Genomic DNA, 14,835 nt, shown 5'->3' on the forward strand with positions numbered 1-14,835 from the left:
GTGAAAAAGTTGGCTAAAAGCTCAACATTCAGAAAACTAAGATCATGGCATCTGGTCCCATCACTTCATGGCGAATAGATGGGGAAACAGTGGAAACAGTGGCTGACTTTATTTTTCTGGGCTCCAAAATCACTGCAGATGGTGACTGCAGCCATGAAATTAAAAGATGCTTACTCCTTGGAAGGAAAGTTACGACCAACCTAGACAGCATATAAAAAGCAGAGACATTACTTTGCCAACAAAGATCCGTCTAGTCAAGGCTATGGTTTTTCCAGTAGTCATATGTGGATGTGAGAGTTGAACTATAAGAAAGCTGAGGGCCAAAAGAATTGATGCTTTTGAACAGTGGTGTTGGAGAAGACTCCTGAGAGTCCCTTGGGCTGCAAAGAGATTCAGCCAGTCCATCCTAGAGGATATCAGTCCTGGGTGTTCATTGGAAGAACTGATGTTGAAGCTGAACTCCAATACTTTGGCCACCTGATGCAAAGAGCTGACTCATTTGAAAAGACCCTGATGCTGGGAAAGATTGAAGGCAGGAGGAGAAGGGGATGACACAGGATGAGATGGTTGGATGGCATTACTGACTCAATGGACATGAGTTTGGGTAAACTCCGGGAGTTGGTGATGGACAGGAAGGCCTGGCGTGCTGTGGTTCATGGGGTCACAAAGAGTTGGACATGACTGAGTGACTGAACTGAACTGCACCTAAAACAACCAAGATGATGCTAGTCAGAGCACTGATGACCAATTTGGAGATGACTATTAAAGATCAATATGCTGTTTCTGTATTTAGCCTCCTGCCACCCCCATTTTTGTCTATAACACCTCTTGCCCCACTGGTTGTCAGTGAGGGAGGAGTTGGCCTTTGGACAGATGTCTACCCTCTCCCTTGCTCAGCTGCTGGCATCTGAAATAAAGCAAACTTCCCTTTACATCTGCCTGGCCTGTTTATTGGCTTTTGGGCAGAAAACAGCCAGATCCTCACCCTTTTGTTATCAATGTGGCCAAATAATTCTGATTTGTGTGATAATTTTTGAGATATTTAGTCTATAAACCCAGAAAGACAAAAATGCATATGTGTGCACAGGCATGCTTACCTAATGAAGCTGATTAGACTTGTATTTTCTCACTTGTTGTTCAGTAGCTAAGTTGTGTCCAAAACTTTGTGACCCCATGGACTCCTCTGCCATGGGATTTCCCAGGAAAGAATACTGTAGTGGGTACCGTTTCCTTCTCCAGGAGATCTTCCTGGACCAGGAATAAAACCCATATCTCCTGCATTGACAGGCAGATTCTTTACCACTGAGCCACCAAGGAAGCCCTATTTTCTCACTACCTCACATCAAAATTTTCATTATAATTTAAAATTTAATAATAGTCCCATTTATCATGTTTACTGCATGCCAGGAATGGAGGGGACATTTCATTCACTATCTTATTTACCCCTCATCACAGCCCTGTGAAATATGCATTGATCCCCTTATGTTACAAATGAGAAATCTAGGACATAAGAGGGTTCAATGCTGGGATTTCTAGCACAAATCTGCCTACCCACAAAGTCTGTACCCTTAGCTGCTATTTGATCAACCAAGTTCTCTTCTCAAATCAAAGAAAACATGTTAGCGAAAAGTGCATTTGGGCAGTGAAGTCAAGGAACATATGTACCAGACTTATCCAAATCACGATTTTTGACACTCCATTCTCCTACCCATAAAATGAGGATGTCAATCCTAAGCAGAGGTTGCTGGTTGGCAGGTGTACCCTGGAGTTGTGTCTTTGGTTTGACAAGGAATTTTTTCTGTATTGTTTGTTTTTAACTAGTTGTTGGCTTTTTAAATTAGAGTATTTCATAAATATTAAAAAGAAAAAAAGAATGAAAGAAGAAAAATGCTTGGTTATTGTGAAAAGAGACCATCTAACATAATAGGCCCCTGTCCCCAAAGGAAAAATAGGCCCAAATTCTGTTAGTACAATAATGAGCTGGTGGGAGCAGCTCCTCCCTCTATGTGGTCAATGCCTTTTCATGCCCTAGTCTCCACCTCTCCCAGTAGTCTTGAACTAAACCACTGTCACACATTTACATTCCCTGCTCTGCCTCTGTTGACATCTGAGTATGTACCCTGTCCTCAAACCATTATTTCCCAAACTATCCTGTGCAGAGCTGGTGGGTAGGGCCCCAAGATTTCCACTCAATCTTTAATCAAAGACTTTGATACACATTATTTTTAAAATAAATCATTTATCTTAAAATAAGCTTAAAAACCATTCATCTTAAAAAAAAAATTCATCTTGATGACTTTCCCAGCTCTGAAATACTTAACTCTTATTCAACTCTAACTAGAATATCTTTTTTGTATTATTGTGCAGGTAAGAAAATACAGAAATTCTAAGAAGGTTTAAAATGTTTCAGTAAAACAAAAAGATCATACATTTTAAAACTAAGGAAGAAATAAACAATGTGCATGGTAAGTAGTTATTAATAATAACACATACTATCTTTTCATTATCTGTGAAAGATCTGCAGACTATGGCCCACAGGTCAAATCTGACTGATGGCAGTCAGTTTTTGTGGATAAAGTTCTGTTTCAGCACTGCCATACCCAATCCTTTACGTATTGTCTATGACTGTTTTTACTCTATAATGACAGAAAAGGAGTCTCAACAGAGATTGAATTGTCTGAATTTACTATCTGCCCCTTTATAGAAATAGTTTACAAAAACCTAGAGAAAAATCTGGGTGGTACCCATAGAGTAGAATGGTTCTGGCTCAATTGGGAGTAAGTTAGTATAAAATTTTGCTAGAGTTAAGTGATGATTAAGACACTGTTCTTCTCCACTTAATTTCTAATTGATACATTTGCTCTGTCACAAACAACTGAATAAGATATTTCAGTAACTATGCTTATAAATAATATAGAAATATACAGAATGTAGTACTGTCAATTCTCTAGCATTTGACAGGCATTATGTTAAATACGTAATTTAAAAAAAAAATTATTTATTTTTACTTGGAGGCTAATTACTTTACAATATTGTAGTAGTTTTGCCATACATTATCATGAATCCGCCACGGGTGTACATGTGTTCCGCATCCTGAACCCCCCTCCCACCTACCTCCCCATCCCATCCCTCTGGGTCATCCCAGTGCACCAGCCCCAAGCACCCTGTCTCATGCATTGAGCCTGGACAGGTGATTCATTTCACATATGATTATATACATGTTTCAGTGCCATTCTCCCAAATCATCCCACCCTCACCTTCTCCCACAGAGTCCAAAAGACTGTTCTATACATCTGTATCTCTTTTGCTGTCTCGCATATAGGGTTATTGTTACCATCTTTCTAAATTCCATATATATGTGCTAGTATACAGTATTGGTGTTTTTCTTTCTGGCTTACTTCACTCTGTATAATAGGCTACAGTTTCATCCACCTCATTAGAACTGATTCAAATGCATTCTTTTTAATAGCTGAGTAATATTCCATTGTGTATATATATGTACCACAGCTTTCTTATCCATTCGTCTCCTGATGGGCATCTAGGTTGCTTCCATGTCCTGGCTATTATCAACAGTGCTGCGATGAACATTGGGGTGCACGTGTCTCTTTCAGTTCTGGATTCCTTGGTGTGTATGCCCAGCAGTGGGATTGCTGGGTCGTATGGCAGTTCTATTTCCAGTTTTTAAAGGAATCACCACATTGTTCTCCATAGTGGCTGTACTAGTTTGCATTCCCACCAACAGTGTAGGAGGGTTCCCTTTTCTCCACACCCTCTCTAGCATTTATTGTTTGTAGACTTTTAGATAGCAGCCATTCTGACTGGCGTGAAATGGTACCTTATTGTGGTTTTGATTTGCATTTCTCTGATAATGAGTGACATTGAGCATCTTTTCATGTGTTTGTCAGCCATCTGTATGTCTTCTTTGGAGAAATGTCTGTTTATTTCTTTGGCCCATTTATTTGATACTATCACAATGATAAGCACTAGTATATTAGTTATAGTTTCCAGATAGCTTAAGTAGCAGACTTAATGTCACATTTAAACTGAGGGGTCAATGTAACAATGTCGTCACAGGAGAATATAGTGGGAGGCAGATTCTTACTCAGCCTTTAGGTTAAGAGGAATTTCCTGGAGGTGTATTAGCTAAATTATAAGGGGTATATAGGAGAAGAAGAGAAAAGAAAAGAGAGTGAGGATTTACAAAGACCATAGGCAATCTCTAAATTTCCTGACAATTTCCTCTAATTTTATCTTATTCCCCCCTGCAGTAAATAGATATAGGTAATGGGATAGCACTGATAAGCTTCATGAAAAATAATAATACTAAAAACAGCTCAAGCCTCAGCCATTTGTTGAACATGTTCTAAGTGCCACGTATGATAAGACCTTACATATATGGTTTGGTTTAATCCACAAAGTAACTTTATTAGGCAAATACTACTAACCCCATTTTACAGAGAAACAAAGGTAAAGAGAAATATCTTACCCAGAGTTACTAGATGGGAATGCGCAGAGACAGATTTTCAGATGATGTGCTCTCATTCCAGAAATCATCTTAACCGCTGTATTAAACTGCTTCACCTTGATCAGCCTCCTCAGCACAATACAGTAGCTCTCAGACCAGCTGACTTCCCATGTCAAGAACTGGAATTCTGTAAAAGACAAATGGGAGAGTACCACTGACATACGTACACTGCCATGTGTCAGACGGCGAGAGGGAAGCTGCTGCCTGGCCCAGGGAGCTCAGCCTGGTGCTCTGTGATGACGCAGAGGACGGGGTGAGGGTGGCAGGAGGGAGGCTCCGGAGGGAGGGGGCATATGTGCACATATAACTGTGTACAGCCAAACTAGCACAGCATTGTAAAGCAATTACACTTCAGTAAAAGAAAACAAGGTAAAGTAAATTCTGTAAAGGTGGGGACATGTGGGCTCAGAGAATCAGTGCCTGTTGTGGAGCCTTCCGTTGGGCAGAATTGTGATGCCAGGCCCCTTTCTGTGCATCAAGCAGGGATTCCCTGATCCAATGAGCAGCAACCAAGAGTCAACACATTCAAACATTAGGAAATCCGGGGGAAGAATGTGGCCATCAATTAGAGATTCTTGGATGCCTCTCTGTTTAGGTAGTCATTGAATTATTGAGCCTCACTTTAGAAATCAAGAAATTAATTCTCTGAACTGTTAAATAACTTCCCCAAAGTCATACAGCTTTTAAAGTATCAGATTCCAACTTTGAATCAAGGTTGGTCTAATCCAATAATGTTAGTTCTTTTTCTCATATCATGAAAATTTTCATTTCTGAAAACTAAAATATCAGAAAATCCAGGAATTTAATTAAGTACATTAAAGTCTTTGGTTTTTCTTTTAAGGGTCTAAGCATTATTTGAAGTCTGAAAGGCTTGCTAATAAATTAATCATTCATGAAGAAAAGTTCCTTAAAATTTCAAAAATGTTGACAGTAATTTTCATTTGTAGTATTCATAAAAGTTTGAGAATCTTTTACAAATTGACTTCAAAATTTATCATCCTAATTTTGTACAAACAAATCTTTAAGATGTTTTACTTTTCTTCACCTAATATCAAATGAAATGCACTGACATTTTCAAGGCAATCCTTTTTAAGTAATGCTTTAAGTATTACAACTGCTAATTAAGCTTCAAAATTGAGTCATGGAAGAAAACAAAAGACATAATGTTTGATCAAAAAAATTTCTGAGGACTTTTACATATACACCCAAAGACTTACTCAAATGTTAATAGCAGCATTATTCACAATGACCCAAAAGCAGAAACAATTCAAAATGCCCATCAACTGCTAAATGGGTAAATAAAATATACTGTATTCACACAATGGGATATTATTTGCCAATAAAAAGGCAAAACGTACTGACAAAGCTACAGTACAGATAATATCAAAAAGTGAAGCCTGTCACAAAGAACATGCATGATTCCATTTATATGGAATATCCAAAAAAATAAAATATGTAGAGACAGAAAGGAGATTAGCTGTTGCTTGACAGACTGGAGATGGAGAAAGACTATGAATTGGCATAAGATTTATCTTTAGAGTGATAGAATGTTCTAAAATTAGATTGTTATGTTTGTGACCATGTGAAGTCACTCAGTCATATCCGACTCTTGGCAATCCCATGGCCTGTAACCTACCAGGCTCCTCTGTCCATGGGATTTTACAGGCAAGAACACTGGAGTGGGTTGCCATTTCCTTCTCCAGGGGATCTTCCCAACCCAGGGATCGAGCCTGGGTCTCCCGCATTGCAGGCAGACTCTTTACCATCTGAACCATCAGGGAAGCCTACAATGTTTGCACAGCTCTGTAAATATGCTACCATGCACTGAATTACGCACTATAAAAGCAGGTCAATTTTATTATGTAAATTGACAATACATCTCAATAAAACTATTTTAAAAAATGAGTTTGTATCTTATAAAAATCCAACTTATTTCAAATTGAACTAGTGTGAATGTTTTGGACAGTTAGACAAAAATGAAATATCCTGACATCTATTAGGTTGCTTTGTAAATCTATTGATTTCCTAAATAATGGAGTTACTGCTTCAATATTATCAAGCATTTCTTCTGGAGTTAAAGAGTTTAATTAATTACATATTACAAGTTATCATTGTGAGGCTCAAAATGCTTTGGGATTTAGAAAAGGATGACAACATAAACCATATAAATAAAAACAGAAATGTCACATAGCTTTACCATCTGCTACATTTTATTTAAGCTTCTAGAAGAATCTAAATAATATTCAAGGGCAATCATGACACTAGCCAGACATTTCAATTATAAAGGTGTTGTATAATATATACTTTAGATGCAAGCATTATTGCTTATGTATATGAATGGCTATTGACAGGGAAAATATACCTTTTCCAACTCCATTTAAAGTAACTTTAGTATTCTAGTCTCATTTTTAAGCCACATTGTAGAAGATAGGAAGTTGAAACAAGTTAATTTTTATATTAAAATAATGATTTTTTTAAAAAGCTGCTTTTATTGTTTGTGCATCAGAAACTAGCATAATGTTGTAGGTCAATTATACCAATACTTCAAACAACCAAAGAAATAAATGCTTAGAAAAAGAGATCAGAGTGTGCGTTGGGAAGACCCAGAGGAATCGGGTGGAGAGGGAGGTGGGAGGGGGGATCGGGATGGGGAATACATGTAACTCCATGGCTGATTCATGTCAATGTATGACAAAACCCACTGAAATGTTGTGAAGTAATTAGCCTCAAACTAATAAAAATAAATGTAAAAAAAAGAAAAAGAGATCAGATTTGTGGTTATTGGAGGCTAGGGACAGGGGAATTGGGAATTGGATGAAGACAGTCAAAAACACAAACTGCCAGTTATAAAATAGGTAAGTACTAGGGATGTAACATACAACATGATAAATACAATTAACACTGCTATATGTTATATACAAAAGTTGTTAAGAGTGTAAATCCTAAGAGTTTTCATCACAAGGAAAATACTTTTTTTTCTTTTATTTTGTAGCTACATGAGTTGATGGATGTTCACTAAACTTACTGTGAGAATCATTTCATGAGGTATGTAAATCACATCACTATGCTAGCTACCTTAAACTTATACAGTGCCGTATGTCAACTATTTCTCAATAAAAGTGGAAAAGAAAAAATAGAAAATAAAGTTGCTTTTATTATATACAAATAACAGAAACAAAATCTTTGAAAAGTAGTAATTTATCAGTCTTCTGTAAAATATGCTGAATTAAAAGGAAAACTGCTTAGGTACTAAGACATGGTCACCATGTTGCAGTCTATGTGATTTTGTATTGTTGGCTGATATGTAATCAGGTTGTCATCTCTATATGAATTTCTATTTAAAGTACACTCAGTCAGGGGTTGAAAGTGAAAGTCACTCAGTTGTGTCCGACTCTTTGTGACCCCATGGACTATACAGTCCTTGGAATTCTCCAGGCCAGAATACTGGAGTGGGTAGCCTTTCCCTTCTCCAGGGGATCTTCCCAACCCAGGGATCGAATCCAGGTCTCCTGCATTGCAGGTAGATTCTTTACCAGCTGCATTGCAGGTGGATTCTTTACCAGCTGAGCCACAGGGGAAGCCTAAGAATACTGGAGTGATTAACCTATAGCTTCTCCAAGGGATCTTCCCGACTTAGGAATTGAACCGGTCTCCTGCATTGCAGGAAGATTCTTTACCAACTGAGTTATCAGGGCAGCCCATTAGTAAGGGGTTGAACCATATCTACCTCTACTGACCATCTTCAGGAAACCTCCATGAAACCAGTAACATCGAGTTATGTTTAAAGGAAGGGCTTTCTTTCTGGCTGATGGGTTAAACATTCATTCTTTTTATTTTATCTTACTTTAATTTACCTTTTATTGAAGTATAGTTGTTGTACAACATTAGTTTTAGGTCTGCACCAGTGATTCAGTATTTTTATAGATTTAAAGTTAGTATATTAAACTGATAAGAACAAATACTATACTTAATCTTAGCCAAAATACTGAGAAGCAAAATAATGGCTATATTTCCCTATGCTGTACAATAAGGGCTTCCTTGGTGGCTCAACAGTAAAGAATCTGCCTGCAATACTGTTCAATATATCCTTGTTGCTGGTTTAGCTTATACATAGTAGTTTGTACCTCTTAAACTCCTGTTTCTATCTTGTCCCTCTCCCTGTTCTCCTCCCCACTGATAACCACTATTTTTTTTTCTTTATCTGTGAGTATATTTCTGTTTTGCTATAATCATTTGTTTAATTTTTAAAATTCCACATATAAGTGATATCATACAGTATTTGTCTTTCTCTGAATGACATATTTCATTAAGCATATTACCCTCTAGGTCATCCATGTTATTGCAAATGACAGAATTTAATTCTTTTTAATGGCAGAGTAATATTCCATTATATATATCTATATCTACATGAATATAGATATATATCTTCTTTTTACATTTCTCTATTGATGGACACTTAGGTAGATACTATGTCTTTCCAATTGTGAATAATGCTGCTATAAACATTGAGCTGCATGTATTTTTCAAATTAGTGTCTTTGTTTTCTTCAGATATATGCCCAGGAGTGGAAGTGCTAGGTCATACGATTGTTCTATTTTTATTTTTTTGAGGAACCCTCATAGTGTTTTGCATAGTGACCACACCAATTTACATTTCCATCAACAGTGTACTAAGGTTCCCTTTTCTTCACATCCTTAGTGAATTTGTTACTTGAGACTTTTGATGGTAGGCATTCTGATGGGTGTGATGTGACATCGTATGATTTTGATTTCCATTTCTCTGATGATTAGTGATGGTGCTGAGCATCTTTTCATGCGCCTTTTGTCCATCTGTATATAGTCTTTGGAAAACTGTCTGTTCAGGTTGTTGTTGTTTACTCACTAAGTCATGTCTGACTGTGCAACCTTATGGACTATAGCACGCCAGGCTTCGCAGTCCGTCACCATGCCCTGGAGTTTGCTCAGATCCATGTCCACTGAGTCAGTGCTGCTCTCTAACCAGTACATCCTTTGCTGCCCTCTTCTCATTTTGCCTTCTTTCTTTCCCAGCATTAGGGTCTTTTTCAGAGTCAGCTCTTCACATCATGTGGCCAAAGTATTAGAGCTTCAGCTTCAGCATCAGTCCTTCCAATGAATATTCAGGATTGATTTCCTTTAAGAATGACTAGTTTGCACTGCTACTGTAAAAAATGGAATTGTAGAAGGACATCTGAAAGCTGTTAGTGAACTCCACTCATAATTAATAAGATCAATATATTAATAAAGAAAAAAAAAAGAATGACTAGTTTGATTTCCGTGCTGTCCAAGGGACTCTCAGGAGTCTTTTCTAGCATCACAATTTGAAAGCATTAATTCTTCAGTGCTCAGCCTTCTTTATTGTCCAACTCTCATATTGTACATGACTACTGGAAAAACCAGAGCTTTAACTGTATAGATGGACCATTGTTGGCAAAGTGATGTTTCTGCTTTTTAATATGTTGTCTAAATTTGTTATAGCTTTCCTTCCAAGGAGTAAGTATCTTTTAATTTCATGGCTGCAGTCACTGTCCACAGTGATTTTGGAGCCCAAGAAAATAAAATCTGTTACTGTTTCCACTGTTCAGTTTATCTGCCCATTTTAAAAATCAGATTATTTGGTTTTTTGATATTGAGTTGTATGAGCTATTTATATATTTTGGATATTTATTCTTATCTATCATTTCATTTGCAAATATTTTCTTCCAAGTAGATTGTCTTTTTGGTTTTTTTTGATGGTTTCTTTGTTGTGAAAAGCTTTTACATTTAATTAGGTTCACTTGTTTATTTTCCCTTAGTAGACAGAGGAACCTGGCAGGCTACAGTCCATAGAGTCACACAGAATCACACATGACTAAAGCAACTAAGCATGCAGACAGGCCCCTAAAAAATATTACTATGATTTATGTTAAAGGAGGTTCTGCCTACATTCTCTTCTAGGAGTTTTATGGTTCCAGATCTTACATTTAGGTCTTTAATACATTTTTAATTTATTTTTGTATATGGTGTGAGAAAATGTTCTAAATTCATTCTTTTATGTGTAGCTATCCAATTTTCCTGGCAGCACTTATTTGAAGAGACTGTCTTTTTCCATCGTATTTTCTTACCCACTTTGTTGTAGATTCACTGACCATAAGTGCATGAGTTTATCTCTGGGCCCTCTATCCTGTTTCATTGATTTTTTTGGTCTGTTTTTGTGCCTGTACCATGCTCTTTTGTTTACTGTAGCTTTGTAGTATAGTCTGAAGTCAAGGCACATAGGACCTCCTGCTTTGTGCTTTTTTCTCGATTTCTTTAGCTTATTCTTTTACTTTTTTCTATTGTGACAAAATATAAATAACATAAATTTACCATTTTAACCATTTTAAATGTATAACTCAGTAGCAATAAGTATATTCACATTATTCTGCAACCATCACCATCATCCATCTCCAAAATGTTTTCATCTTCCCAAATTCAGACTTTGTTCTCATTAAACGATAACTCCCCATCACCCTCTCCTTCTCCCCCAGCTTATGGCAACCTCCATTCTACTTTCTGTCTCTGTGACCTTGCCTACTGTAGTTATCTCATATAAGTGGAAACATGTAGTATTTGTCCTTTTGTGTCTGGCATCTTTCACTTAGCAAACTTCATTGTCAGAAAGTCCTTTATAAAGCTGAATAATACTGTATTGTATTAATATATACTACATTTTGCTTACCATTCATACATCAATGGACACTTGTATTTAATCCATGCTTTAGCTACTGTGAGTAATGTTGCTATGACTATGGATGTAGATTCATTCTAAAACAAGCTCTCATGCCAGGCATGCAGCTCCCTGCTCTTTGCTTATTTACATTGCTTCCTAGAGACGTGCTACAATAAACATTACAAAATTCACAGTTAATGGTTGCTCTCAATGAATTGTTTTTAATATGTCAAGTTTCCAGCTGATTCCTCATTAAGAAAAAGGTATTTAGTGTTGTTGGGAATGAAATGTCTCTCCTATTTAGTTTCTGTGTCTGGAAGCAATGCCTCCTAAATATAAACTCAGTGCCAGAGCCTCAAGATTAATTTGCGGAGCTCAAAAGTTGATCTGATGATGCTATTCTCTTCTCCAAGGCCATTTCTATCAAATTTTCCCTCCCCACGCAAAGAAAAACAAAAACAAAAACAGATGTGTCCACGTTGAGAGCCAGGTTTTCTCATTCAGTAAAACTTACATGGGCCAAGGAATTCATGTATTATGTAAGTGTGCATTTTTCAATAAGGTTCCTCCAAATTATACTCAGCACTATAAGAGGAAAACACTGAGAAATAATGCTATAATAAAAAGATAAAAGGAAAAGTACAATTATGTGATGCTGCATCTTGGTGTTATTACCTGCAAACTATTATATATATTTCATGTCAGCTACCTTGTGCCACACACTACCTAAGTGCTCTCTCTCCAGACCTCCCTTCCTCCACTCCCACCGCCACATATATAAACTACTGTTTCTTAAACTCTGTGGCGCGGGTATTATTACCGCCAATCTCACTGCACAAAATAAATGAGGTTCAGAGGGGTTAAGTGTGCCATCCAAGGTAACAGGTAGTCAACAAGAGCAGATCTAGGCTTAGAATCTAGGCGTCCTGACTTCAGGATTTGTGCACTTATCACTGTCTTTTTGTCCCCTGAATTTGGAGGTTTTGCCCATATAAGTTCAGCATAATTTTGCAAATGAACCTGAAAAGAACTAAGTTATTTCCTTTTTCAAGGACATTACTGTCTGAAATTTTTTTTTTGATAGGTGTTTCTTTTCATTCAAGTTATATTGTACTTATTAGTTCTTGGCTTCACTTTATCTTCCATACAGGCATTCTGTATTATTTCTCTCTCAGTGATATTTTACACATTTTACACAGTGCATTTTACATATACCATTGGTATTTAGAGTACCATGCCTCCATTGGTTATTCTTTTTCAAAAATAAAAAATTTAATATGAATATTAACCAAACTTTTTATGAATCTCACTAAATATTGTATGTTAAAATATGCTTTTTATTAACTTTTGTTTTTCCCCACAGTACTGTAACTAGTTTTTATTCAGCCTATTCTTGCAGACTCAAGTCAGCATAGATGAATTTTCCACTGAAAACAACTAAGTTATTTTCAGCTTTTTCCACTTAACTCACTAGTGTGGAAGAAATTTTGTTCTCTGTTACAGGTCTATTGTAAACTCATACACTGGTATTCATCAATCAAAAGTGAAAGGAAAAATGAGATCCATTTTACTTTAATTTTTTATGCTCAGGGTTTGCTGAAAAGTTATGTAAGTGATGTTGTCTTCCAGTAAAGTATAAAAGTTGATTGCATTTTTATAGATATTGTTGTGTTGTTCACCGTGTCATGTCCAACTCTTCTGAGACTCCATGGATTGTAGCCTGCCAGGCTCATCTGTCCATGGGATTTCCCAGGCAAGAATACTGGAGTGGGTTGCCATTTGCTTCTCCTGGAGATCTTCCTGACCTAGGGATCAAACTCAAATCTTTTGCATTGCAGGCAGATTCTTTACTGCTGAGCTCCCAGGGAAGCCCCTCTATAGATATTGTTGGACAATAAATTTACAAAAAAATGTCTGATATGATTTAATCCTGACTATAACCATTACTTTATTTCTGGTAATTTCACAAATAAACTGAGAAAACTTAATGTTTACTTTTCTGTCCCAGTGTTATTAGGGCTTTGATAAGCTGAAACAAAAGATGCAGACTAAAAAATCTCTGGGTTTTAAACCTGCTCACATCAAATAGTTCTTTTGCGATTAGACTTCAAGATGAAACTCATCTGTCCATCTCTACCAGAAACATATGTTTCATTTTTTTCTATAAGGTTGGGTGCCTCTTCTGCATGTAAAAGAGGGCTAAACACAAGCTTTGTGCAGCATTAAGAATTTTTTTTTCCCAAGATGAATACTCATCTTGAAGTTTGAAACTGGTTTCAAACTTTTAAATGGAAATTTCTTTCAAACAAATTATAATCAATTTTTAAAAGAATTTTATTCATTTGGGCACCTACTGCCTCTATCACTGTGCATAGTCCACATTTCAATCCTCCGAAACTATAGATGGAACTATGGCATGAACCCTGATGCCCACCAGAACTCCTGGATCACCATCTGTGGACCAGTGTCTTATTTCCCCTTAGGTACCGGTTCTGAGGGTGAAGCCCCAGCTGATTAATCAAAGGACTCAAGAAGTGAGAATACCAGAGAAAAACCTTGAGAGTAATGTTTCATTTAAATATCTAAATGCTCTCCTCTTTGCTTCTGAAAAACCTGCCATATAAACACAGCAAGAGAGCTACTAATGGTGAAACATTAATCTCTTCTTCCTCCTCCCATCATTCATCGCTGAGGCCTGAAGTGGCAAGAGCAACTTCTGAGAAGCACCTTTTAGGACAAACCAGCACACCTCATTATCAGGTAAACAGTCCATCTGTCGGTATAATTAGGGGCACTGCCCCTTCCAACAAATCCTACAAGGCTTTTTTTTTTTTTAAATTGGAGGTCCATCTGAAGAGTTTCTGGGACCAAGTTCTCCTAAAGCATTTGTTAGAACAGCGAGATGCGAGATCCCAAGTTACAACCTGGGAGTCTTTCCCCTGAAAGTACGACTGCAGCTGGCAACCCGGCTGGCGGAGCCTCACCAGGTCCCGCGGGGCGCGGCAGTGCCCGGGGACCCGTTGGGCGTGGCTCTCCGGCGGGCAGGCGGGGTCTGGGGAGGAGGCGCCACCAGGCTCTCGGTGCTGTAACTGGAACGGACCCCCGGGTCCCACAGCGAGGACGCGCAGACGGCCCCGAATGGCTAGCAGGGACGGACTGAGTCTCGTGACAGGAAGGACGGAGGCGCTGCGGTGGCACCTTCTCGCCGGCACCCACGGCCAGGGCTTAGCGACGTCTCTGGCCCACCTGTGGCCGCAGCGACGCTTGGCGGAGTTTGGTGCTGACGCTGGCGTGGATGCTCTTGGTCCCCGGGAAAGGTTGGCCAGGTAGGGCGCGGGCGGATGGGAGCTCGGGGCGCCACCTGGGCCTTTGGAGGAGGGGCTCACTTTCCGGATGACCCGTGGGGCGTGCCGGCGCATCTGTACGGCCGCATCCAGCATCAGTTCCACACGGACCTCCGCGCTAGCCTTCCGCCTCTTTGAAACGGTCCCTTTACAGCCTTGGTGCTGTTCAGTTTTCCTTTGCGCACAAGCGACTGTTGCCTTCTCTCCTGCTGTTAAGACCCTCCGTTCCTTTTTTGTCCTTTTGTTTCCCGCTGATAT

At 38.3% G+C, this 14,835-nt stretch overlaps 1 protein-coding gene across 1 annotated transcript in view; it reads left to right on the top strand.

The window, feature by feature from the left end:
* The first annotated feature begins 14,301 nt into the window (after positions 1 to 14,301).
* The window catches only part of VWDE (von Willebrand factor D and EGF domains), a 72,491-nt gene continuing 71,957 nt past the window's right edge, over positions 14,302 to 14,835 (top strand). Inside the window, 1 exon segment of the mRNA XM_070477205.1 lies at positions 14,302 to 14,559. Coding sequence (XP_070333306.1) covers positions 14,529 to 14,559 — 31 coding nt within the window. The 5' untranslated portion in view covers positions 14,302 to 14,528.

This window comes from Odocoileus virginianus, chromosome 1, assembly GCF_023699985.2.
Source record: "Odocoileus virginianus isolate 20LAN1187 ecotype Illinois chromosome 1, Ovbor_1.2, whole genome shotgun sequence".
Classification (NCBI taxonomy): Eukaryota; Metazoa; Chordata; class Mammalia; order Artiodactyla; family Cervidae; genus Odocoileus; species Odocoileus virginianus.